At 45.9% G+C, this 26,449-nt stretch overlaps 1 protein-coding gene across 1 annotated transcript in view; it reads right to left on the bottom strand.

Moving 5' to 3' along the window:
- Positions 1-4,147: 4,147 nt before the first annotated feature.
- Positions 4,148-26,449, bottom strand: part of AATF (apoptosis antagonizing transcription factor) — a 54,227-nt gene continuing 31,925 nt past the window's right edge. The window contains exons 9-12 of the mRNA XM_069874031.1: positions 24,943-25,010; positions 22,879-22,959; positions 19,566-19,637; positions 4,148-5,279 (exon numbers count right to left, since the gene is read on the bottom strand). Of these exons, the coding sequence (XP_069730132.1) occupies positions 5,216-5,279; positions 19,566-19,637; positions 22,879-22,959; positions 24,943-25,010 (285 nt within the window). The 3' untranslated portion in view covers positions 4,148-5,215. The remainder of the gene's footprint in view (positions 5,280-19,565; positions 19,638-22,878; positions 22,960-24,942; positions 25,011-26,449) is intronic.

The following is a 26,449-nucleotide window of genomic DNA, read 5'->3' on the forward strand; positions in this document are numbered from 1 at the left end:
TGTCCCCCTTGTCCCAAGCACCCTGTGGGGAGCTCTGCTTTCCCGAGAGAAGGAGCAAGGAGCCGCAGTGCCTCTGGCCCCAGGCTGCTGGGTTTGTCACGAACACAGCCGCTTGCCAGGGCCCTGCCGCGGCTGTTCTACGCGTGCAGGTGTGGAACAACCCTGAGCTCAGCCATTAGTGTGTCCTGTTCCTCCTCCACGGATTTATCGTTGTCAAGCAGAAAGGGAAAGAGCAGCCGAGGGGGAGCTGGAGAACCCCCACGGCCTCCGCCCCACACCACCAGCAGGGACCTCTCGGCCAGGATCCCACGGGATGGAACGCGGGGACCTCGGGCCAACCTGGAGCCCCCAGCAGGCACAAACACAGCTCAGCCATTCCCCGCATTAAGGGTGAGCATTCCAGGATGTTGTGAGCATTCCAGGATGCGTTAAACCAAACCCCAACTCCAGCATCTGTTTCTCACACATTTTTCAAACACAAATTCGGATGGTTAAAAACATAAATCACCTTAACAAACAGAACTCTGTGTGTGTGAGGGGATGGAGCCTCCTGGACTCCAGAAACACATCGAAAAGTCTTTAGTCTAAAATATCTACATATTAAAATGCCAAGAAAAGCAGTACCAGAGCTGTAAGCTCTCAAAAGCCCAAGATCAAAGTGCCATCATCTTTTAATATAAACCTTTTGTTGCATCAACAGTCTTAAGAGGGATGAGAGACATCAAAATAAAAACTGAGACAAACTGTGGCTTTGTAGCTGTGTTTTGTTTTAGTCTCTTCCCTCAATTTGGGCCATGAAATAGGTCAGCTCCATTACTGATCAGCCTTCCCACAAATATTTAAAACAAATTGAATTGCACACCCAATACCCATCACAATTACGCCAGGCACAATAACTAAATTAGCAATTCAACAAAATAATTGGAAATGCGATTCTCTCTATTCCACAGCCTCCCTCAGGGGTTTGGCCGATCTATGGGGGGAAAACTCTGCTTTACTAATTCTGCAGCTAATTAGAGACACACTTGTAAATGAAGTTGTTTGTCTGAAAGTTGAAATTCTTTGCTATTGTGGGGTTGGGGGGAGGATTAACCCAGCCCCTCTGCACCCCCATCACACACACAATTCCCCAATAACCGTCTCGTCGCCGGGCAATGTTTTGCGAAGGTAAAATGCCCATTTGTGTAGGTGCTAATTAGCAGCTGTATCATGAATTAATAAAGAATTAATATTCAATCGGGGGAAGAGGAATACCTCACTTGCTGTTAATTGGCAGCATTAGGAAAACTTAGTGGAAATCATCCTGGTTATCTGGGCTCTCAAAGCTTCTGAGCGTGCCAGAGCCCCACAATATCGGATGCGATGGCTCTGGACCTGCCAGCGCTGCTTCTGGGAATGGGGATGGGAGGGAGCCGGGGGCGCAGTCCCTGTCCCCGTCTGCCTGGGATAACACACACCCCGGTCTCCCCTCGGCACAGGGAGCCCCCTTCCCCGGCCGCCCCACGGCTGGACACCAGCACCTCTGGAGAGTTGTTCCTCGGGGATTACACCGGCTGCGCTTTCTCCCGCAGCACAGCGAAATCCAGGCGAGGGACCATTTTCCTGCCAGGAATAAAGCGCTGCCCTTACCAGCAAGGTCAGCAGATGAAACGGGCCTCGTGCGCTGCCGCTGCCGGCCCAGGGCCTCCCCGTGTATCGCGCTGCCCAGGTGCTGGGGGCTGGCAGGGAGAACAGCCTGCTTAAATACTGATAAGTAAATTCAAAAGCACGCTTAGTAGGGCTTTGACTCTTATCTCTTCAAACATATCACATTTAAGTGATTCGTATTACCCTTTTAACATCGCATCCAGCGCGCTCTCGGAAAACAAGGGAAAATTCAAGTGCCCTGGTGCTGGGGCTGTAAAGGACAGGGGAGTCAAACGAGAACGGGGTGACACGGCCAGTTCCGACAGCGCCCCGAGCCTCAGCCACAAAGAGCAGCCAGACTTGCCAGCACAGCAAAGCCCCAAGTAGGGCTGCGATGCTTTCTGTTAAACATCCCTAATGCTCGCTCTGACAGCGCAAGCAGCATGAAACCATTCCACCGACACAAACTTTGGAAGCAGCTAATTTACTCCCCTTGATGCCTTTCAGAATTGTGGTTATTAAACCATGAGATTTTAATGATGTTCAAAGACCGCACAGCTTTGCTGCTGCTCAGAAAATAAGTACAGGTAGAGTTCAACGGGTGGGAACGCACGCCCCGACTCACAGCGTGCACAGAGTGCCAATACGGATAAGGTGCTGCTGTGTCCTGCTGGCTTCTGCCTCTTGCCAGGGAGCTGGAATCAAAAGGGGGAATGGACAGAGACAGGACCTTATCTTGCCAGGATTTGCCATGGAAAATAGTCAAACCTGGAGTGGAACACCTGGGGAGACCCACAGGTGCACCTCTCTCCAGTGAAGCAGCTCACAGATAGGCTGCACATGGCACTAAATGAAGGGGCTTGCTGACTGCTCACCACACCTTGGTGCAGGTGTCTGAAATCAGCCCTTCCCTGCAGCCAAGGGCCCTTTGGGCTCTTCTCCCCACAGCTCCCCCAACCGTGCTTTGCCTCCTACTCTCATAGAATCACCAGGTTGGAAAAGACCCATCGGATCATCGAGTCCAACCATTCCTGTCAAATAACATGAGCTTCATGGCAGGGACAGAAGTCGCTCCTGGGCTTTTTGCTGTACCTGAAGCCATTACTGGGATCCTGAAACAAAGGGCAGCAGAGAGGAGCCAACGGTGACATTAAGCACATTTCTGCCTGGTGAATTTTGACCAGAGAGATGCGAGCTGGAGCAGGACGGGAGAAATCAATGCGCTGCCCGGGGAGCTGCAGCTCCTGCTTCGCTGCAAGCAAGCATAAAGATTTATTCATCCATGATAAGTATGTTTTCCACACAAAGTCAATACTCACCTTGGCACTTATTTTCTAAAGCTCAGAAAAATGCTACGCTGGGAGCCTGCCCTCCACTGCTGCCTCTCGCACATGGATCAGAAGGGCTGAGGACCAGCACCAGCCACCCACAGGGAAAAGAAAAGCTCCAATGGCTTCCTGGAGCCAGCAGCTCCTCCCGGCACAACCACTCCAAGGTGGAATTCAGCTAGAACTGCACCCCTGCTCAGGTGTGAGGGTTTTTCCTGTTCTGAAACTAGGATTTCCCACACCTGGCACCACAAGATGCTGCAGCTGAGCCTCGTGTGGCAGCCCCCGTGCTCGACACAACGCTGAAGGTATCGGGAAGCTCGGTACTGAAGGTTGGTGACTAGGGGGGAGACTTAAATGTGCAGTGATGAGGTGCAAAACTGATTAATTAATAGCAGCTTTGTAGACAGCACCAAGGACACGGTGCAGTGCACACCCTGCTCCAAGCAGCAGCAGGACCTGGGGAGCAGCACAGCAGGAGGAGAAGGAAAGAAGAGACCCAAGGTGGGATCAGATGCTCCTGCAGGCCAGGCCTCATCTGCCAGGGAAACATCGGCTGTGGGGTGGTCTCCCCACCTCTGCTTTAATCTGTTACATACTTAAAAAAAGAGAGTGGGTTTTTATTTAAGCCGAATAAGAAAAAGGAATAAGAGTACAACTTGGTTTCCCACTGAAAAGCTGCGTAACTTACGCAGGGAAGAAACCAAAATCCCCCTTATCTTACTATGAAGTTCAGAAAAGGGGCTTTTCAGTGGGTGAAAAGAACTGTCAATACTCTTGCAGCTTTCACAACTCCGTGCTGCGCGGTGAGTGTCACAAAAACAACACCCTCCGCGCGGTCGTCACTGAGCGGCTGCAGGAGCCACACTGCACCTGCCAACCCAGGGAAACAGCTCACGAGCCCACAGCCCCGCGCAGACACACAAGGCCCAGCAGAAACCTCCTCTTGTCTCTAGCAGGACCTTGCAGCAGGCAGAGGGGCTCAGATCGCCAGCACCCTGAGCCCCGGCTGTGCGAGAGGTTTCCAGCTCCATCCTACAGCGCTCGCTCTGGCCTCTCTGCCTGTACGTTTTTGCTGTTCACTGCTCACACGCAAAGTGACGCCAAAGACACCAGTTCAGTGACACCACACAAGTCGGGCTGAGAGAGGCTGGGCTGCTGGGACCTTTTCCACACCCATAGTACTTGGACAATCAGTTTACAAAATGCTTTAATTAGATCACGCAAAACACCAAACAAAGGCAGTGCCCTTCACGTGGTGACTGGCGACAGCCACCTGGCACACACGCACACGTATTATTTACACAAGATAACCCCATTTCAGACTGATCACCACAGGCTGACAAATTCCCCTTACGGGGTTTAATTTCTGGCTTCTGATCTTTGGATATAAAACCCCGACAAAGCCCTCAACTGTGCCATCTCCTCTGGCCAGTCTCACACTGGCACCCTTCGACAGTGCATCCCAGTGATGGAAAAGACAGGATGGTTCCAAATCTTGAGCAGCAGAAATCATTAAGTGTAAAAGGGATCAATGTTGGGCTGAAAAATACACCAACATATTGCGATTGCAGAAGCGCCCCCAGACACACCCCACCTTGTGCTCATCCCCGGTCAGCAAATGTCCCTGTGGGCAGCGAGAGCTCATTCAGCAACGGGAGCGCGAACGGGAGCTCCGGCTGCCTGCAAGGGAGAGCACCTTTCCTCTGTTTTAAGGCCATGTTAATTATGTAAATGACATTTAAATCCTCTTGACTCAGTGAAAAATAAAGTCACTCATTCCAGATACGCAGCCAAGGACCAGAACAGCTCGCTTAAACACTCCCCAACCCCCAGATGAAAATCCCAAAGGATTTAACACAGCCGTGGGTGACCTGATTGCAGGGGGGCTGGTGGTCCCCGCTGGTCTGAACCGCGTCCCTCCCCCCGGCAGAACACCGTGCCTGCGCTGAGCAGGCTGCAAAATCAAGGTCAGGAATTTAAAGAGAATAGTTAAAAATGGATTGTCTTTGGGAGAAAGCAGAATTCATTTTAAAGCTAGAGAGGAGGGCGTTTAGCCAAGCTAAATGTCTAACCCCGCTCCTGAGCTGTGTGATTTAGCAGTGACTGTATCTGGTGTTCCCTCTGTGAGGTTTTTAGCAAGGAACCAGCAGGTGGGGAGACCCCGTTCGGGTGCCCCGGCCAGCACAGGGTGAAGTTACCTGGCACAGCGGCCAGGCCAGGGCGTGCGGTGCAGAGCCTGGCGGTGGGGTCAGTCCTGGCTAATTCTGCTCAGGTTCTTCAGGACTCATGATCTTCCCAAACAGTGACCGATAAAGCTCCGTCCTGGGGAAAAGAGAAAGGAGGGGGGAAAGTTACTTTTCAAGGTCAAAATGGAAGCAAGAGGCTGTCAGCAGAATCATCCACTCCTTAAAATGAAATGGCCTCGTATAATTAAAAATGCATTCAATGATCCTTATTAATAAATACAGGCAAAGGGGAGAACTTGCGTGAGACCAATCACAGGCAGTACAGAAATATGTAAATATTTCAGTGTGGCTGGATACCATATCTCCAGAGAATGAGGGTTTCTATAAGTTTGCCCTTTACAGACAGGCTCTTCAAGGAAGAAAACAAGATTGAATATTTTAATAGGATGTATGAGACCGCAGAACCATAGGGAGGATTCAATCAGACAGTCTATGTGGGACTATAATTTAGTTTTCATACATTTTCTTGGACTTGACGGTACTCAAAGAACAATGAAAATGACCCAGCAACAAGATTCCAATTAATATCACACACGCAGCAACCCTGATAAGAGGAGCAAGTTTCCCTTTAAGGAAAAAAAAAATAAAAAATCAGTGGGCTGGCATTATTTATCTTTAATTTTAAAACCAAAGTAACCTGAGAAGAGAGATGGGGAAAGGACAGAGCATTTTGTAAATCGCACATTTGTGGAAATCAAGGAAAAGGCATCAGGAGAGCCTAATTTTCTACATACACACTTTCTAAGGCAACAGCTGCTGTAAGAGGATGGCACAGAGAGAGCGGAGTGTTGGTTATACAGAGGAAGGGTTTTCTCCTTCAGAGCACGCCAGCTATCAGGGTCAGCAGAGCAACAACCCAACTGTCCCACGTCATCAGAGCAACAATCTAACGATCCCATCGCCCTGGGCCGGTGTCTTGATCCTTCATTAGGGCGAGCGCCTGGGAAAGCAGCTGCTGCAGCAGCCAGACCAGGAGAACTGTCAGGGCAGGCAGCAAAAAGAGACCTCTCTACCACTCAAGGATGAGTAAAATGTGGCTTCAAAAGCTGAAATCCAGACCTGACAGAGATACTGTGACTTTGGCTGCCTCCTCAATTAAGACCACAACAGCGACTACTCTCACTAGGGGCTGCTTGGATGCCTTGCTCCTCCGCTGATCAATAAAAGATGGCAACTGGTTTGAAAACTGTCTGCTGCTTCCAGTGGAGAAAGTTACCTGTCAGCCTCGTGACAGACGGAACCTCCAAGTTTGGAATAGCGATGGACGAAAACAGCCAGCCATTAATCCAAGGAAGATGAGGAAGAAAACTATCCGTTCCAGCAATGCAGGAGGCTGGAGAGACATGCACAGACCACTGAGACAAGAAACTACTCTAATTCACAGGGCCACATCTCTTAAATTAATTTTAATTTAGAAGGTAATTAACCATTCATCTGCTCCACCCTCAGAAAATGAGTCTGTGGTGGGGGATGCATCTCCCTACCTAACAAAATGGTTGACGCCGTGTTTTGTGTGCAAAGCTCATCCAAGATGAAACTACAACTGGAATTTCTGTGTTAAATTGGGAGCGTGCACACACGTTTCAGCAATATTAATGCAAACGCAAAATCAAAACACTGCTAGAAAGCACAACCGATGCTTGAAAGGCTGAAAACTTTAACAGTTAGAAGAAAAAAAGGAGGAGGGAGAGGAACACCTTATCCAAGCCTACAATATTTTCCATCTTTCCTGACTATAATAGATAAACATGACTCACTTTTGCCATTCAAGAGAGAAATCAGATGGTAAGCGGTGCTACTGCCAACATTGTGACTTTAAGGTTCTGTCAAGCCTTAAAGGAAGGGAAATGCAGAGCGATGCTGTTTAGCCCTCTGACAATCAGGCCTCCAGCTTTGCTTTGCTGGCTCGACTCAGACCCCATCATTACCCCCAGCAAACACTTCCCCTTGTGCTGCAATCTCGGTGAAATTCCTGGGCAGCACACAGTGGTTCCTGTCCACAGCAGGGTTCATGTGTCGGGAGCAGAGAGGGAAAAGCTGATATGGGTGCTTTGATAGAAGATCATTTCATACTCAGGTGGGCAAAGCTGACACTTAGCTTGCTCCTGTCAGAGAAGGCTGAGTGGCTTGGGCATTCTTAGCGAAACACCTCTGATTTCAGTCTCTCTCCTCTCTCCCAGGTATATGCCTTGTTGTAAAAAGGGTGAGTTAATGGCATTAAGGAAGAACAATCTAAGGAAGATAAATGACAATTCCAAAACCACCCACTTTGCTTTTTTACCAGCCACAGGTGCAGCAGCAGGAGCCACACAAAGCCTCAGGGACCTCCAGACGGACTCCTCCTGTCCACCCCTGTGCCAGAAGAAAGCGTGTCTGCAAAATCCCTTCCAGCAGCAGCAGGGTCTTGCGACTCCTCAGGATGGTTTCCGTTCTCCCTTCCACCCTCGAGTATGTGCAGCTCCTGCAGTTTGTTTGTTTTAAGGCACGTGCTGGGCACAGGCACTGAACAGACAGTTTGATTCTCAGCTATTAAACAAATAACACACACCTCTCACACACGGACTTGTTCCCATCCCTTCATGCTTTGCTATGGAACAACACGGTCTCTGCAGGTTTTCTGTACTCAGTAGGCTCTCCCACAGATTTTGTGCAGCCAATGTAAACACTATATCAGATCTTAGTCCTGATCTATCAGGTAGCTCTGCAGACACGGCTGTTGCTTCACGAGGATCCACTGCTCCCACTGCAGATGGCTCCACTGCCCTCTACCAACCTGAAACGCACACTGTGGGGATATGCTTTATCCTGGCTATAAACCCACACTCTTCTCTTACTGCTAAGTTACTTAGGCAACTCAAAAGACTGAGCTGAAAGCTTTGGGAACCAGCGTAAGTGCTGCCAGAGCCACAAATCCACTCCGAGGCAAACTCTGTTCAGCCTGACCACCGTACACAGTTCTTCTGCTCCTATTCCACACCACAGTGCCAGGGAGCAAAGTGCTTATTGTCACAGGTACCAGGCTTCAAACTTTCTGGCTCTGCTGGCTGCTTGCCAAACACAACTCAAAGGCCTTTTGCAAAATTCAAAGGGGACTTGCTCCCAGACGTCACTTCCACGAGCACACAAGGTCCTGTCCACAGTTTCTCTACATCTGCCCTTCTCCTCTTCTACATTCTTCATTTTTTAACAGTCCCCAGTAATGTTAAGAGGCTTGTGCACATCCTAGGGAACCCCAGACACCAGCCAAGGACAGGAGGAGTTTGCATATTTTCCTGGTGAGCAGGCAAAAGCCAGAAGCAGGGTTTCTTCACAGCCTCCCCGGTCCTTTTCTCACTGGAGAAGAACCAGTCTTCATTTTTTTGTCTTCATTTTTGTTTTCTGAGAATCTCTCTTAGAGTCTGAGACAGGTAAAGTGTTCAGGGATCGATGCCCAATTTTTCAGGCAAGCAGAGCCCAGGGAGACTTCGAGCAAGAAATTGTCTACCCCAGCAGAGAAATGTTGCCAGCATCAACAGACTCTGATATTCACGCCCCAGATTTGATGGGTGCAAAAGAGGGGTTGCACCCACAGCAAGGCAGGCAGCGCCTGCAGTGCCAACCCAGCACCCCATGGCCCCGTCCGCCCGGGCACTGCACCAGCAACCTCTGTTGCAGTAAAAATTGCAGTGGAGCTGCTGGATAATAACACAGCATGGGTAGACACGCTAGCAGAGAGTGACAGGAGGAGGGAAATCAGGTAACCCCACCACCCCTAAACCAGAACAAGTATTTCACCCTGAAAAAAAAAATAACTCAACCTTTTTTTTTTTACTCTTCTCATCCTCTGGGCTACCTTTGTTGTACAGCATCTCCCCTCAGCAGGATTTAACCATGCAGAGAGTAAAACTCATCAATCCTCCAGGTTTAACCTTGTCTCTGTTTCAATTCACCAGGGTAAGTGTGGATTTTAATACTTTCAGCCCCCTTAAGGCTACGCATAATGAACTTGAATTTTGGTTAAAAAATATAAAAATTTTCTCCTCCACCCACATGTATTAAACATCAGACTTGAGCCACTGAGTTGAAACAACCCACCCCACTGCAGGGCAGCTAACTCCAGACGAAGGAAAGGTGACTTTAGCGAAAAGAGGTACCGGTCTTAGCAATGTGCTGAGGAATAACCTCTGCAAGTAATTAACAGTACTTACACCTCAGGTGGAGAGTGTGGAGGAAGCAGGTCGATACAGGGGTCTTCCTTGAATTAAAATTTAACTTACCCTTTATTGCAACCTACAAAAGCAAGTAATGAGCACTAACATTTTTATTTCTTTTAAACTGTCATTTAGGCTGCAGAGGGGATAATTACCTATTTCCACTGTAGTAAGGTTTTATCACTCTTAGTGAGGCATTTTCTAATTTAGTATTTTTACTATATTATCATAAAACCTGTTTCTGGAAAAAATGATCATGAACCACACAGCCGTTTGCCATAAAACATGTGTGTGTGAGTACCTCGGCTTAATTATTTATGCATTTCCTCTGAGCTGACTCCAAAGGCAGAGGACAGCACAGGTGCTCGGTGCATCGGGAGCAGTGCCCAGGCGCTCACCTCTTCCCGCTCCACAGGCACCCGGAAAGTTTGTACAGCCTTTTTTATAATGCACTGGCAGCCTGAGACAAAAGGTATACGGTGAGGGGTGCTTTCCATGCTCCTGCACATCCTGGTTTTGGCGTGATTTGCAACGCGGTTGTGCCTACGCTGGTTTTGTGGGAAGAGCCAGGAAGGAATGCCCAGCACCGCTCGGCAACTCAGCCACGCTGCGGCCCCCGGGGAGGGCATTCCCCACGCAAGCCCCAAGCCAGTAGCTTGACTACCTTCCCATTCACAGCTTAACGCTTGCACAGCCCTGGCACGGCCACAGCGACGTGATGCGTGCTCTGCAGACAAAGGATCCGGCCGCGCGCAGAAGAGGTGCCAAGGCTCAGCTCCACGGCCGTGCAGAAACGCTGCCCCCATCACACAAACTGGTGGGTTTGTGTCAACAGCAGCGTTTTAAAAAACAAATAAAAGGAACAGCTCCATCACCCAGTGAGCTAGCTCGGTGTGCTAAGGGACCGGCAGATTTCAACTCCCTCCAAACCCCAGGTATCGCTACTGCACACACTTTGTAGGCAAATCTCTTGCAACAGAGAGCGAGGAAATACCCAGGAAGAGGGCAGGAGTGCCCTGGGTGAATATTAATAGCAACAGCACATTTGATAAATATATGAATCGCCAAAATATAAATCACAAAACCTGCTAGTAGTTCCCCAGGAATCCACTGTGCCCATCTGCAGTAGTGGTGTTCCAACAAATACACAGAGGGGAAAACAAACTCCCTGCACATGGGAGGGGAGAATGGCTAATGCTGTACTATTTTGTTTGTTTAATTACAGCCACATTACTAATTCTTCTCAGTATAGTTCCGTAAACTAGTAGAAGAACAATATTAAAAGAGGAAATTCAGTTTCTGGTGGGTTGTTCTTTTTTTTTTTTCAGAGCACTATTAATACAGCAATACTGCACGAGTCACTGCTGTGCTGGTGTTATACCCTCCAACAAATCTCTCTACCTTTTCCCATGTACCTTTTAGTTCTCCTCTTCTAGGGAAAAGAAAAAGAAGACAATTTAGACTATGCCCCAAGCAGTACTGAAATAACTACACCTTCCCCACTCCTACTGACATCCTCCACTGGGAACAATGAATTTTTAATTCACAAAAACTGCTGAAAGACACAGCATGAACACCCATGAAGCAGGAAGGATGAAAAACACACACAATCGTGATGTAAACTGCATCTGGCCACGGAACAGATGGCCAATCATATTCTTGGAAAACTTTCTGTCTGTATCCCAAGAATCCTTTAGTCCACCAGTGTGAAATTCAGATTCCAGCAAGCAGAGCAGGCACCCAGGAAGATAAACCAAGTCAAAGCTCGTTATTTCTCAATTTCTGGTCAAAGCACAAGGGGTGTGGGATTTAGCTCCTTATTCACACGCTTTCCAACACGCACTCCCTACCCTGGTATTCCTGCAGCAACAAATCCATGGGATGGCCGATGACACGGAGCAAAACCAGCAGTGGCAAAAAGCAAAGCAGAATTAAAATACTCACATCTTTTAAAGCAAAGGGCCTGAAATATAAAGCAGGCAGTGCTGGGTGGTGGGCGCGGGCAGCGAGGTGCTGGCCGGGCAGGCAGGCCCACGAGATGGCACTCTCTCACTCGCTTCCCCACCACGACCCAAAACCAGAGCGCACAACTCCAGCTATAAATTACACAGCCAGACGGCTCTCATCACCGTGCCCGGCGCTTGAAGGAGATTCAGAAAGGTCTGCAGCAATTCCCTCTCGCTCAGGCAGGTCAGGATTGGGTCCTTCAAGTCCGTGCAAATGCTTTTAGCCCCACGGCTTTAAATTATGAAAGGTGACATGTGACCTCTGGTTTGTCTCATGAGACCAGGCACAAGATTTATAAATATTTCAGAAAGCTGGTTCTTGCCCTAAACAAAGGGACTCTGCACATTTTGTGAGGCTGGATCTGGACTTGGCGTGGGGAGCAGTAGGACAGCGTAGAGATGGAAGGGCTGCTGCTCAAGGTACCGTTCCCCAAACTTAACCAGAGCCAGGGTTCAGATCTGCCACCTCTGTCACCAATTCCCTTTAAACCAGCATAAAGCCCTGAGCTCAGGACAGCATTAACGGCAGCAGAGATGGAACCTCTCCCATCCTGATTCCAACAGCATTCCTACTTTCATATGAGCTTTTACAGCACAAAGCATGAAAGGTGTGGACAAGCGGCTGGAGAAGCAGCAAAACATTGGGAGGTTCAGAAACTTCCCTCTAACTCCGTTGACATGCTTTCCAACAGCTTTAATTTCCCCATGAAATTCATAAAATGTTGCCTTCCCAGTCTCTGTTTTTAGATGGGTATTTGAGCAGAGCAGCCACCGTAATGCTGCGTGTGAAGTGCCCTGTGCAGACGTGCACACAGCCGCTAGAAGGGGACCATTCTTTGTGTACCTTAACATCCCATATTCCTAGGATGATTTCCCTCTTTCACAGCTTGCCTGTTTTATAACAGATTTGATGCAGGAGAAGACAAATTGTCTCACAAAGGAAGGACGACAAATCATCTTGCAGCTCTTAACAGGTTATTTTTTTTTCCCTTTAAAACGGAAATTTCCATAACAGAGGTGTCTGTCTTCTTACTAGGGATGTCAAACATCAAATGTTGGGACACGATGATTTCAGCCCATTGGCACTAGGCTGGGGTCACGTACACCACTTAGCTACCACCAGCTTCAAAATGCTCAGAAACTCCTTGTTCAAATACCAGCCCTTCTAACAACCATGGTTAAAAGCGATACGGGATACTTAAGTGCATCTACATGAGCTGACTTCTAAGGCTAAGTCAAAGGTTAGGAGGATAAAATGCACCAAATAAAGCAATACACAAAGTGCAGAATGACACCGACACCGCAGTGCCTCAGGAACAACAGCCAAGCCAAGCAGGTTGAGTTTCACAGAACACGTGCTTTTATCTCTGCTCCCAGTACAGGGCTCTCCCACAACGCGCACCAGGCTTCCAAAGGAGACAGCTCAGGGTACACATCCCCTCTCCAGGAGAGTCCCTACATCCCCTGAGGGACCCAAGAGGGTCCTTGACGTACCAGGGACCTCTTCCACGAACCACAGAGCCCAGTGGCACTTTCCCTCCCACCCACAGCTTCATCCCAGAAACATGTTTTCTCCAAAACATCACAAGCTGCACACTCCAAGACACTGCCCTGAGCATTAGAGTGACTCCCTTTGTTCCCCAAAACAAAGCCGATACAAAGCAGCACAGTCTTTCTTCCAGGCAGTATCTATATAAACTTAGGACAATTCTTCTCACACCGACACCGTCACCCAAGGTTTGTACCACGCAGCACAGAAGCTGCCGGTTCAGTTGTTCCAGAAAGAAGGGCTTTGCCTCCTTTCAGGGACTTCTGTGATAGCAAACGCACTGGATTGACAATCGCAGAGCCCAAATTCCTCCATTAATCTAGTCTCATGGTGGTTTAATACCCAAACTACAAAGTGAGCTAAGTTAAAGACTGGTATCTCACCAACTTTTTAAAATTACTTTTTTTTAACATTGAATTCTTATGTCACGTAAGTAAATTAATCTTTTAATACTGGGATTTCCTACTATGTACTCCACTCTGCTTGCAGCAAGACACGCTGTGACAAAGCAACTGCACCAAGAGTCCAAGAGTGGCAATGCTGATTGGGAAAACACACAACATCCTGGCTGAATCCAAGAGAAACGCTCTAATCCAAACCTCACTGGCAGCTGGATAATCTGAGTCTTAATTCAGCTTCCCAGCAGGCACTGGTCTGCTTGTGGAAGAACAAGAGACAGCTGGATGATCTACCAGGCATGACCTGAGGCAAACAGGACTGTGGAGTCATGGGCTTAATTTCTTGCATTTGGCTGTGGGATTTCAGTTGCCTGGGGTTCCTACAAACCAGGGACATGACAATAAGGCACTTTCCACCACAGGGAAATGGGTTGGTTATCCGGCTAAACTAACACCGTCAGCTGATGTTGTACGATCAACGCTGCAGGAAGGCAGGGACCAGCTCACTAACTGGTGACAATCACAATGCTGAGAGTACTAAAAAGGGCAGGGGAATTTTCCCCTGCTCATCTTCCCAGCTTGTGGAAAGGATTCTTTGGCTTACTTTGTGTGTAGAAGTGCACAGTCTGATATGGTCCCATTATGACTATCTTCCCTCTAATTTGGCTTATAATGGATGCAAAGTCCTCCTCCGTAATGAAGAGCTATATGCAACCTAGCTAAAAGCTAATATATTCTCCCCCACCTTCACCCAGTTATAAATCCCCGTTTTGAATTCCAGCTCGCACTTGAGAACGAGTCTCTTTTGTCCTGCCTGACTTTACTGCAGAAAAGCCTCCTTTTGCCTCCTGTTCCTGCACTGGGTGCCATCTTTAATGATGATGTATGGGTGTCCTTTTCCTCACTGGTGCTGTGGGGAGGGGGTCAAACAAGTGACACCGCCAGCATGTGTATCAACAGCAAATTATAAACCGTGTCAATCCAAGTTAATGCAAAGCTGTAATCCTCTTTAACAAGAGATCAAATCAGTGCCATGAGTTATGTTCATTCTGTAATCTGATAAGAAATAGAGTGAGCCTCTAATAAAAGAGTAATGAGAGCCCTTAATGATGCTGTTAAAAGGTAGCGCCAGTTAAAATATTGCTGTTGTTCCAGCTGATTAGATCACTGTTGCGTATTTGCACAATCTTGTTTTACCTGTCAGAATAACCTGAGTTGTCTTGAGAGATAAAGGTGTTTGGACCAAACATCTGTGTCCTTAAAGAACATCTCTCCTGCAAGTTACCGTCCTCCAGAGGTGACACAATGACGTTCATCAAACTTAGCAGCAATTTGATATTGTACCTTTTTTAAAGTGTCTGTGTTCAGTCTCTGTTCTGCACACACAGGTACAGTGCAGAGATCTGAAGATCTACAGATCAAAGCTGACAAAGAGATGTAACAAACCCAAAACCCACACAGAGCTCTTCCCAGGCACACAGACTCCACGTGACCTTGCCACAACTCAGCTGTCTATAGGATAAGGCAACTGAAAATATGCTCACTTGTCTAAAGACCTGCAGATCTTCAGTGGGAATCTCTGGTCTCAGTTTCCCCATAAAGAAATGCAGGAGCTTGCTGCGAGTGCACAGCTGTCTGATCTCCTAACAACACGAAGCTGTTCAGAGCTGTTCAGGTGTCTACACAGAAGATGTGGGTTCAGCCACAGCTCTACACTATGTTAGAGACTAGAGCAAGGGGATCAGTGAAGCCATGAATGTGGGAAAAGCGTATTTCAAGGCAAGTCCAAGAAGTGGTACCTACATGATGCTACCCTCAAACTTAGGCGAAATGACAACCAGGGAGAGGCCAATCCAGTTCTAATCTTGGGTAATTCTTGCCCAGGACATAATTCTATCCCAAGGGTAGGGATAGAGCTACCCTCTGCTCTGGACAACCACCACAGGGCCCTTTAACATTCAAGGTTTTGCCTTCAGGTTCCCTGTCTCAGGGCAGGTCCATTTACATAACACTCACCTTAGACCGATTAGAAAACCTTGGCCTAAGAGTACAATAAACGTATTTAAGTCTATAAACATATACCCCAAGATAACTATAAAAATCACTTTCCAGTGTATGTTTTAAAATACTACCAAAGAGGGGTTAAAACAGAGGAGGGCTCAAGGCCACTAGTGTCCCACACATTACAACATAATATATGTGAGCACAAGGTTAAACAGCCATGCCCATGCGTAGGGTGCATGGAAAACTGGCAAGTGGAAGATTAATTGCCTGCACGAATGCTATTATTCCAACCAGCAGCAAGAATAAGAAAGAACGTGGCAGTGATGTTGACAAAGGCAGTTATTATACTTGTATACTTCTTTTCTCGCATTCAGGCTGTAAAACAATTCAGGAGTGACTGTTCGTCCCCTTCTCCACACAGCGCTCAGGCTGCTTCTCCTCACATGCATTTCCTCTTTGTTTCCCCAGCCAGAGGCAGTGGCAAACGATAAACTTGATGTGCCAAATGTCCTGAAGTCCTGAGTGTCCAACAGCCACGACAACACTTCACAGGGACCTTTAGGTGAGTGTTAGCAGTTCCTTGCGCAGCCAGAATAGTGTAAAATGGCTTAGATATGCAGGAGAATCAGGCCCCCAGTGTATGCTTAGGCTGCATCAGCCAATTAAATACAAAGAACAGAGACTCATGCCTTCAAAAGCACTTACAGCAGGCAAAGCGAGGAAACAGTCACAGAACTCCCCTCTGCTTCTCGCCACAGACAAAGGGCACATGCAGTTCATTACAGAGAGTGAGGACGTGGCAGAGTTAAAAATTAAAACCATCCCACCGCTCGCACCCCTTGGACATTATGCCAATCCCTCCAAGCTTCTGCCCATCCACATCTGCACAGACACGCTTATTTACAGCATTTTTCCAGGTATCTACCTGCAACCATAGCCACCAGTGGAGCTTAAGGAGAACACTCTGCCAGCTCTGTTTCTACAGCTCTTTAAATTAACAGATGGCTACACTTGAAAATTTCCCACACTACAACGCAGAGCGCCCCGTTGTTCAGATGTGTATTTATTTTGGGGTCATGCCTTTTAAGTGACTGACCACATTGAGTAGAACAAGAAATAACAGTCCTAAATTACAGCAGAGGGAAATCCAAGCTCAACATTAGGACTAAACAAGGCCAAAACACATCCTGTGAGGAGGAAGCTGCGGAGAAACTGCTCAAGGAAGACTGTAATGGCTGTAATAGGCAAAAGTAAGGCATCTTATTTGTAAGCAGCAGGTCACCAGCAGGCATTTTGGCAAACAGTGAGGAATGCTTAGGCTTCTATTCGCATATCTGACTCTTGTCGGAAACAAAACCTTTCCTATGTATGTTAAAAAAATAAAATAATACTACTACTATTCCTAAACCACTGTTTTTTACAGGCACTTCTTAACGCAGACCTCTGTGGCTTCCAAAAATCAGAGCCACAGCAACACAGACCGACCTGCTCAAGGTCATCCACAAAGCCACTGGCAAAACTAGGAACAGAACCTGCCCAGCCTGGTTCCAGCACTCCTCCACTGATGTTCAGGGTTTGCTTGAAAGCCCAGTCTTGGCAGTAGGGGATAGAACTGCCCGTGATACGACCTGGGACACCTGCTGGTGTGCAAGCACATCAACAGCTAAACCAGCGTCAGGAGATAAGTGACTAAAATGCCTTGAACAGCAAGTATGGTGGGCCTCCAGAGTGACTCATAAACTTAATGTAAGGAATAAGTTCCCGCAGTCAGACAATGAGCAGCGGCAGCTGCTGCCACCAAAGAATCCGTAAAACATGGAAGCAATGATTGCATTCCGCTCAGCGTGGAGAAAACCCCCAGGAGACAGTTTCAGCAAACCAAATGTCAAACACACTGCCCCTACCACAATGATAACTATGTCGACACAGCATAACGTTATGATAGTGTCCTATCAACTATAACAGCCAGACCCTACGCAGCTCATGGTGGACTCAAGGTGCCTCCTGAGAAGCAGGGGAATAAGCATCCTGAAGATGGTACCTCCAGTACTTAAAAGGGGCCTGCAGGAAAGCTGGGGAGGGGATCTTTATCAGAAGTGCAGGGATAGGATAAGGAGGGACGGTTTTCAGCTGAAAGAGGGGATATTTAGATTAGATATTAGGAAGAAATGTCTTCCCATGAGGCACACATTGCTCAGAGAAGTCATGCCTGCCCCATCCCTGGAGGTGTTCAAGGTCAGGTTGGATGGGGCTTTGAGCACCCTGATCCAGTGGGAGATGTTCATGACCATGGCAGGGAAGCTGGAACTGGATGATCCTTAAGGTCCCTTCTGACCCAAGTCATTCTATGATGGCAGCCAGACAAAGTGTAGCTGAGGCCCAATAAAGCCATTTTGCACAACGACTCCACTGTCCCAGTTGTTTTGATGCACTTCACGTTTGCATTGACTTGCTGGAGGATTTTGGCTTACAGAATGCATTTTCTATGCAACTTTGGGAACACAAGCGAGTGCGGTGGACTGCGAAGGAGGAGGCAATGTCACCTCTGTGGACAGCAAACGTTGTATAACTTCTAGATCTTTTGGATAAGTCTCACTTGGTATTCCCCCTCCTTCACCCCTCCCACACAAACCCCACGGAAACTGAGTGGGGTCTGCGAGCCTGCCCAGCCTGCAGGACAGCGCAATAGGTAGTGTACGCAAAAAAGGACAGACACCAACCTCATTTGAAATTCTCAAAGCATAAGGAGTAACCAGTCAACTGGACATAACACAAAGACAGAGAAATACTAGAATTAATAATACTAAAGCTATTAGATAATAGTACTAGAGTTAATTAATGCATATGGTATGAACTGGGTTTTTTTCCTAAACACACATGTGCCACCTGCTAATTACCCTCAGAAAAAGAGAGGTGGAGAACGAGCAGCACATCCCAGAACAATTCCTATAGGTATAACTCTACTAGGAACGTCTGTCTGTCCTGCCCCACATTTTATTTGGGGCTCTCTGAAACAGCAAAGACACCGATTCCATACAGGTCAGGAGGTCCTTGCCAGCTGGGAAGAACAGACAAAGCTGCTAGCTCTGGCCCTGCAGAGCAGAAATAACAATGCACTTGATTTATTTGCCAAGTAGACAAAAACGTGCCTGTCTAATATCACAGTGCCAAAGTCAGTCCTGTTTCTCTTTGCCTATGATCCAGGTAAGAGTATGGAAGAAGTGACCACCTTATATATCTGGAGGCACAGCTTTCATCCAACACATTTATTTTTGTGGCAAGAGGTTCCAGACAATATTCAGAAATCAGAGCAGTTTTCTCACTTGAAAAAGAAAAAACTATGAGAAAGACGCAGGATGAAACAGCACAGATCTTAGTACAAACACAAACCACCTTAGTGCCAGGCTTACTAGAGAGCTCTTGTACAGCAGTCTAAGAACAGCAGGTATGTGGTTTCCACTTTGCCAACAGACAAATTACATCCCTCTCTCACAAAGCACAAACATACTTTACAACGCAGAGGAAAGATGTTTCTCAAGCCTTCTACATCCATTCACAGGAAAAATAATTCCACCTCCTTCCCACAAAAAAACTCATGATTTCGAGATTTAGCTTAAAAATGTAATACCTAAGAAATACAGGAGTATATGTGGAAAAAATATCTAGTAACTTAATTGATGTTTTCTTTACTAATTAGCACATTAAAACATGATAGTCTTCCAATAAAATTCTTCACTCTTTAAATTGACATAAACACCAGCAACATTTAGGCCTGGAGTGAATCTTGCGTGAACTGTTCCGGTTATTAAGTGATTTAAGAAAATGCAAAAGAAACAGAAATTAAACAGTCGCCATTTCTGTTAAAAGACAAGTTCTTTCTACATTTCAGTTATACCTGAAGACACCAGATAACTTACTTGTATATTTCCAATATAATTCCTTTAAACTAGAACATTTCAGAACCAGATGAGTTTTAAAGCAGGAATCAAAGTGTAGGTGTGGAGATTTATGAAAATTCCTTGTTTGGTGTCACAGTAATGACAGAGTGAAAGCTCAGCTGGACTGCCAGGACAGACTGCCAAGACACCCAGGCTATGATGCCAGTGACAAATGGTTAACTGATAAGAAGAAACAGAGGGGGCGACAGCCTGAAGAACAGGTCAATATCATGCTGTCGTGAAGCTATTTGAGAAATGTAATTAATCTATTACTTACCTGGCATCATCATTCATTGTACAGTGGTCAATAGGTGCCATGAAGCTCACCAGCTTGCTATGGACGTGATACCTGAATAGTGCAGGAAATAAGCAGGCAGCACATTAGTAGCTATTAATGAAGAGGAAATGTAGCTGCCTAAATAGAAACACAGCAGCCCCTGAAATGCAAAGCCCTGGCTTTCCTGGTGGCTGATACCCAAGTCACCAGTCATAGCTGGCAATTTCCCTTCCCCTCCCTTCTCTCCTCCCCCTTTCTTATAACATGGACACAAGAATAATCAGATGATACAAAGAACTGAATAGCAAGCAAATCCCTGTTTATCAAAGCCAGAAAGAGGATATATAGCACCCATTAATTGTATGTGAGTGCCTAATCAAAATCCCAGACAGCCAGCCCTGAAAAGTCAGAGATGAAGAAACAAGAACGCACTTTCAGCCTTCTGTTCAGCTGGTGTCTTAATCACCTTCTGGAATTTGTGCCCAAAGAGCCCACTGCAGGCAGCAGAAGCGTTAGAGCATCAGACTTTCTCAAGCATCCATCTGCTACCACTTTTCCCTTGCTCTGTGGTATCTAGGGCCCTAAAGGATATCAAAATCCCACTCTACTAGCCATACCGTAGTCAGGAAATCTTACTCCGAATAACTTCCAAATGGAGCACGTAAAAACAGGCAGAAAAAGAGACAGGAAAAAGACTTGTGCAAAGAAGAGAGGAGGCACGTCCAAGGCAACGCGCTGCTGCGTCTGCCTGACCTGCTGATCCACCCAAACATTTCTACAAGCTGTACTGCACCTCCAGATCCCCTTCCTGCCTTCTACACTGGGCTAGGAACTTGCAGTAGCCTTGTGTGACTTACGTTCAAGGACCTGACATATACAATTTAACAGAGTTCTGAAAAACCCTGAATGAAAAGGTGGCTTTAAACCATAGTTTCTAAGGACAAGGGATTCCAAACCAACAGCTTTTGGTGTACACTACCACGCTGCCTCCCCAAGTCTGAAATGCTTCACCCAAGCTGCTGCTATTTTTAGAGCTTGACAAATAGCAGGCAAAAGGATTCACAACCATTTGCCCAGAATCACCTTTCCACTCGGTCACCTCTGCACTCCCTTTTGTTTGCTTATGCAGGAACATTCCCTGGAGGGGATTTTTAGCTCACAAGACTGTTTCAGAATGGCTCTTCAGGCACAGCACACGCTCACCCTTACATAAGGGCTTCTCTGCACAATCAAGTCTTTGTCACTTGTAATGGAAGCAAATGCCCTGGTCTAATGCTGTAACGATCAAGTCAGAACAGACACGGGGTGTGCAGTGCTGGGACTGCAACAGGTAACAGGTCAACAGCTGGACTATGAAACAGTATGTATGCTTATGAGACATTAACTGATGGATTCATACAGATCAAAGCTTACACAGGGACAGTCTGCATAGCAGCAAGGGGACCTACCAATTCAGATAAATTCTCTGACACAAGTTGTTTGTCCAGAACTAATTACTGTTCACCCTTTTAAAATCAGGACTTTAAAAATCCTGGTCTAGCAGATATAAAATACATAATTTCATTCACAGAAAGACATCCCATGTTGCAGCAACACAGGACCAGAAAATGCAGACAAGAAAAATAAGTGTGCATGCATCACTCACGAAAAGGCAGGTACCAGCAGAGTTCTGGGCACCAGGTTTCTTAAACTTGACTAAGGAATTTTTAGATGAGCTCACTTGCCCTGTTAGTGCCCCAATTTCCCAGTCTCTGAAGAGGTACTCAGGTGACTGCTTTTGAAAACACTTGACGATTCACAGACCCTACAATAAACTAGCACATTCTGTCCAAACATGCTGTAATACTGAAATTTGCTAAAGGATTGCTAAAAAGAAAGAATTATAGAGACAGATGAAACTTAGTATTTGATACTTTGCTCCCTAGGATCTCAAAGTCCTTCAGGAAAACAGATCAAAGCACCGCTGTCCCAATTTTAGAGAAGGAAAGAGAAGAACAGAGGATAAGCGATCTGCTTGGGGTGACACCAAGCCTCTCAGTGGAAGAACCAACTATTCAACAACACCCATTTGGGCTCTACTGGACTATTCTGAAAAGATGCTGGAGCTTAACTGCATGTTAATCCTAAACCCAGACAATGACACTTTTCTTCTTTTATTGATATTTTCCCTGCAGGGTCAGTGCAACTTTTATTTAAAGACGAAAAGATCTAAGAGGCAACTGACTTGGCAAGATAGCTGATGTCTCAGGAATGCTGAAGCGCACAGATTGCACACAATGAGAGACTTCCCCATTATTCCTGGAGGTTTATGAGTCTGACTCAGTTGTGTGATGTTGTCAGTAGTTTTGACTGAATCATGAATATATCCAATTATGCGTGATGCTGACAGAAAAGAATATTGATAGTCAATAATTATAGGCTTTTCAGGCCAACAAAGTAGCTCTTCCCTCTTTCAATAAATTATCTTATGACATCTATCTTAAAAATTGCCATGCCAGGCCTGACCCAGACTGACTCCACTGACTTTCTATCAGATGCCATCTAAACTCACAATTTATAGTTTACTCACAAAAGGATGGTTAATGTTGCGGATTTTTCAGGAAGCGGTGCAGCTTTTCAGCATGCCTCCCTGCCACAAACGCCTCCTCCACTACAAATCATGCAGTCATGCTAAACTCAGAGAGACTAATATATCTGCTCTGCAAAGGGGGGAAAAAAAAAGCCTGTCTTTCCCAGACTGCTTCCCTTTCCACCCCACTGCATGGAAGATTCTTCCATTGGAAACACAATGGGAGAGATCAGCCCAAATTAGTGATCCAGTAGTCAGGAAGTGAAATGCTTTGAAGCTCAAGAAAGCTGCGATGGGACTTAGAAAAATAAAGAGAGATTAGACACCAAATTCCAATTGAGAGTCTGTAGGAAATAGACACCTACTTCACTGAGGCATTTCTGCATATCTTCCCCTACAGCCGCTATCCACGTCTTAGTCAGCTAAATATACATCGTACAAGACGTGTTTATTGGCTTTCACTGCAAATCATGGCCTCACATCGCTTAGGGACATTTGAGAACCTCTCCAGTGTTTTCTGAGACCAATGAACACTCTTGCCAAGACAGGCAGTGCTCACAGACTGCATGCCCATATTCTACGTTCAAAGAACATTAAGATTCCCCAGTGAATGCTCCAGGGCAAGACACATTGCCCTAAAAGACTTGAATAAGCCTACCAATGCACTCCAGAGCCAACCTAGCACAGCCAGAATTTAAGTGGCAAAGTCAGAACTTCTGTTTGCTTGCAGAAGCTGTCACCCACCGAATTCTCCTTCCTTTGCTGGCTTTTCTGTCCACTTTCTTCTTTATTTTACTTCGTAACTTCTGGATGGCCAGCCATTGCCTGTGGAATGCAAAATGACAATTATGCAACTTTTAGAACCACTAGGAAAACGAGCATGAGGTGCAGTGGCGTCTGAAGCCCTTCCCAGCCCTTCTACCTATTGCATTTACACAAGTGAAGGGGATCAGAACCTCAGGAAAACAAGTAGGAAACTTCAAATGCCTGTGGTGCTGGACGTGGCATTTAAACAATAAGGGGTTCTCCTGACTCCAGCCATAAGAGAGACCAGACCAGATCTGCCAATCCCGTTGAGACAATCGCTGTTCAGTGAGAATGTTCCACCTCCAGGGAAGCCCATGGAGGCCATAAGCTTGGCTGCATTTCTTATTCTTTCTTGATTACTGATTTTTTTTTTAAGAATCTTCAGAATTAAAAAGAAAATCTTTAAAAAATATAAATGCTAAAATCCGGAAAAAACATCTTTAGTGGTACTGCCTTTGTGTTTCAGCCTTCATTACTAGAATGACTTTTCTTTTGCATATAGAAAGCCCATAACAGAATGGATAGTCTGCCACATCCTAAACTGATTCTGTAAGTGAGACAGGTTATGCTAACTTCATGAACAGAATTACCATGACGCAACAGATGCTCCCAATTTATTTCTTTGCTCAAGTTTTGAGAAATATATTGAAAATTCTAAGCAAATATTTCTGCCCCCCTCTCTGACTATTAAACCTGACAAATCTAGCAAGAAGCCCTACATATCACTACACAAAACTACAAAAGAAATTAAAGCAATAAGCACTTTTCAGAAAGTGCTGTCTGATTCCTGGCTGTATTATTTAGAAGGGATGGCTCAACCTCTCAAGCAGAACTTCATCAAGCCAAAGAAGTTTTCAGCAGGGGAAAAACTTCTACTAGTTATAAATATTTTTTTATGAAAATGAGCGTCATCTTACCTGATTTATACAATGAAAACTCGACATCAGGGAAAAAAATCTAGCAAAATCCAATTACTGCAATCTTAATATAATCTTAATTACTGTAATCTATTTTATTGTAAAGTCAGATAAATGTACAATGTAATCACCACTTAAATGTAATTTTGTCTATATCATGTTAAATTATAGTGAATAGCTTTCCATAATATTCCAGACATATACAAAATAAATTTGACACATTGCACTAAAATTTGGGTAATATTTCACAGGGATAGAAGTTATTTCACTGTCACAAATTTTCCTAATGCATTTTCTTCCCTTTCTCATACCCATACCCCATAGCACTTTTCAGTGGAGACCCCTACTCCAGCATGCTCCTCTGCTTTTACATTTTTCTAAATTAGAGCCCGCAGCTATTTAAATGGACACTGTTCATTAAGTAGTATTTGGAAGATTCTTTATTTTCGAGCTATAGAATTAAACAGAGAAATAAGAGCTTCGCTACATGGGATTATATTTTACTTATGCATGCATGAAACATTCCCTGATATTGTTTTAACTGTAGAGTCTCTTTTCTTACAGCAGGGAGAGAGCATACACAGGAATTGTTTTAGCTGATCTCACGACAGAAGGTTTGCTCCTCTGAAAAAACGTCAAATCAGAGCTCATAATTAGCAAAGGCAAATTTCAGTCCCTTTGTCTGGCTCCCTCTCGTGAGGGCCCGTAAAGACTCCTCTCTATGGATCCCCTTTGTGCTGCAATCACTGACAGAAGCATTCCAAGTTTGTAACAAGCCTTTTACAACTGTAAAGTATCTTCAGCAGAGCACAAACAAACCAGGCCACAGCTAGCAAACTCAGAGTCAGACATTGTGATCCATAACTAATGAATCTGTTACAGAGGATGACTTTGCTGACTAATGTCATTCTGTTTCAATAATCTGTTACGCAATTTCTTACACTCAGATGTTTACTTTAGCGTCATTCAAAATGCCGCACTCTACAATTAACTGGACCAGAGGCCCACGGGTAGTTTTGCACATGTGGACTTGGATGCAATGCTGAGGTGAAGTTAGTAAAGTTACAGACAATTCTGTACTCACCTGCCCATTGCTACCTGGTCATTGGGATCCAGTGAAGTGGTTTTACGTTCTATAAATTCTCGAAGGAGCTAGAAGAAAGAAAAATATTCCATTAAAAAATCACAGTAAAGATGTTGACACAAACATGCTCACAGGTTCCTTAGAAGACTTAAATCAGCTGCCAAGTTCCAAGGGGAATCTGTACGCCTCAGTTCTTAAAACTCCTTAGAAAACCTCAAGCCAAGAACAAAGGCTTTTTAACTTTTCCTCTGCATGCAAGTTTTCCATGGCAAAAAGCTGATGGCTCTGAAAAGATTCAAGCAAGGAAGCAAACCCCTATGTTAGAAGTTTAAGTGACTGTAGATCATTCCCCTCTTCCAAAAAGGTCCCTGTAGAATATATGACTGAAGCACAACACAAAAGGCCACTACAGGAGTTTCTGTATGTAACTTAAAGCAGATCTAGAAGCAGCACAGTCTTCCTTTCAACACATCATGGTTTATTTAGGTGACACGGAGCATCATGTCATTCACCTGAAGAGAATCTAAAAGGCTACGCAGAGCCAGAGGGACAGAATTTAGCAGCACCACGGTCCAAGCACAAGATCCACATGGGCAAAGCAAACTAATGGTATTAAATCTAAGCAATGGCAAAGACTGGAATCCCTGGGGGCTCTGCAAAGTCCCCTCTGGAATTGTTCGGAATGGTTCAGGAACCGCTGGTCCCGGGAGCCCAGAGCAAAATGTACAATCCCACAGCAGCAAACAGGGGACAAGTCTGGGGGGAAAAGAGCAGCTGAGCCTGACAGAAGATGGTCATTTCTCAGCCAGAGGAGCAGAATGGAGAACTCGGCTTGTATTTCAGAGGCTGGTACTTTTCCTGGGGCATTGGAAGGATAAAAAAGGCCTGAACATTCACGGGCTGTTGTGTACACAACTCCCATGGGCAAGAAATGTAATGCCAGCAGATCTGCAGCAAGATCTCTGCTTCACAGGTCTCCCCCCACACTTTGAGTGGGGAGGGCAGGGGGGAGCTGAAACACTTCACCAAACAGAAGCCAAGCATTGCCGGGCAGTAACACTCACTCTGAGGAACAGCACAGCAAAATAATTTTTATAGCTAGAGCAGCTATGCTCAAGCAGGCTTTTCTATTTCTTTTCATGTCCTGAGGGTTGGGTTTTGTCCTTTTTGCTTCCTGCAGCCAAGGAATATTGTGAACAGCTTTTTTGGATACTTGACTGGTGCTATACGTTTATCACCACTCACTGTAAATTGTACATGCTGTGCCTTGGGTATTAGCCAACATATTAACACAAGGAACAGAAATAAACCCTCCAAAACTGAGGGGCACAGATTGCCTCCTAGATGCTGACATTTCACTGACTAGTGAAGTTACTGCCTCAGCTCAGAAAGGACCTGAAATAGACCCACCTGGAGAGAAGAGTCCAGGCAACTCCACAAAGATGGTAGAGAAGAAAGAAGGAAGGATGCTTTTCCTCCACTCTATGCTTTAGCTTAACTAGGAGAA

This window comes from Phaenicophaeus curvirostris, chromosome 21 (genome assembly GCF_032191515.1).
Source record: "Phaenicophaeus curvirostris isolate KB17595 chromosome 21, BPBGC_Pcur_1.0, whole genome shotgun sequence".
Classification (NCBI taxonomy): Eukaryota; Metazoa; Chordata; class Aves; order Cuculiformes; family Cuculidae; genus Phaenicophaeus; species Phaenicophaeus curvirostris.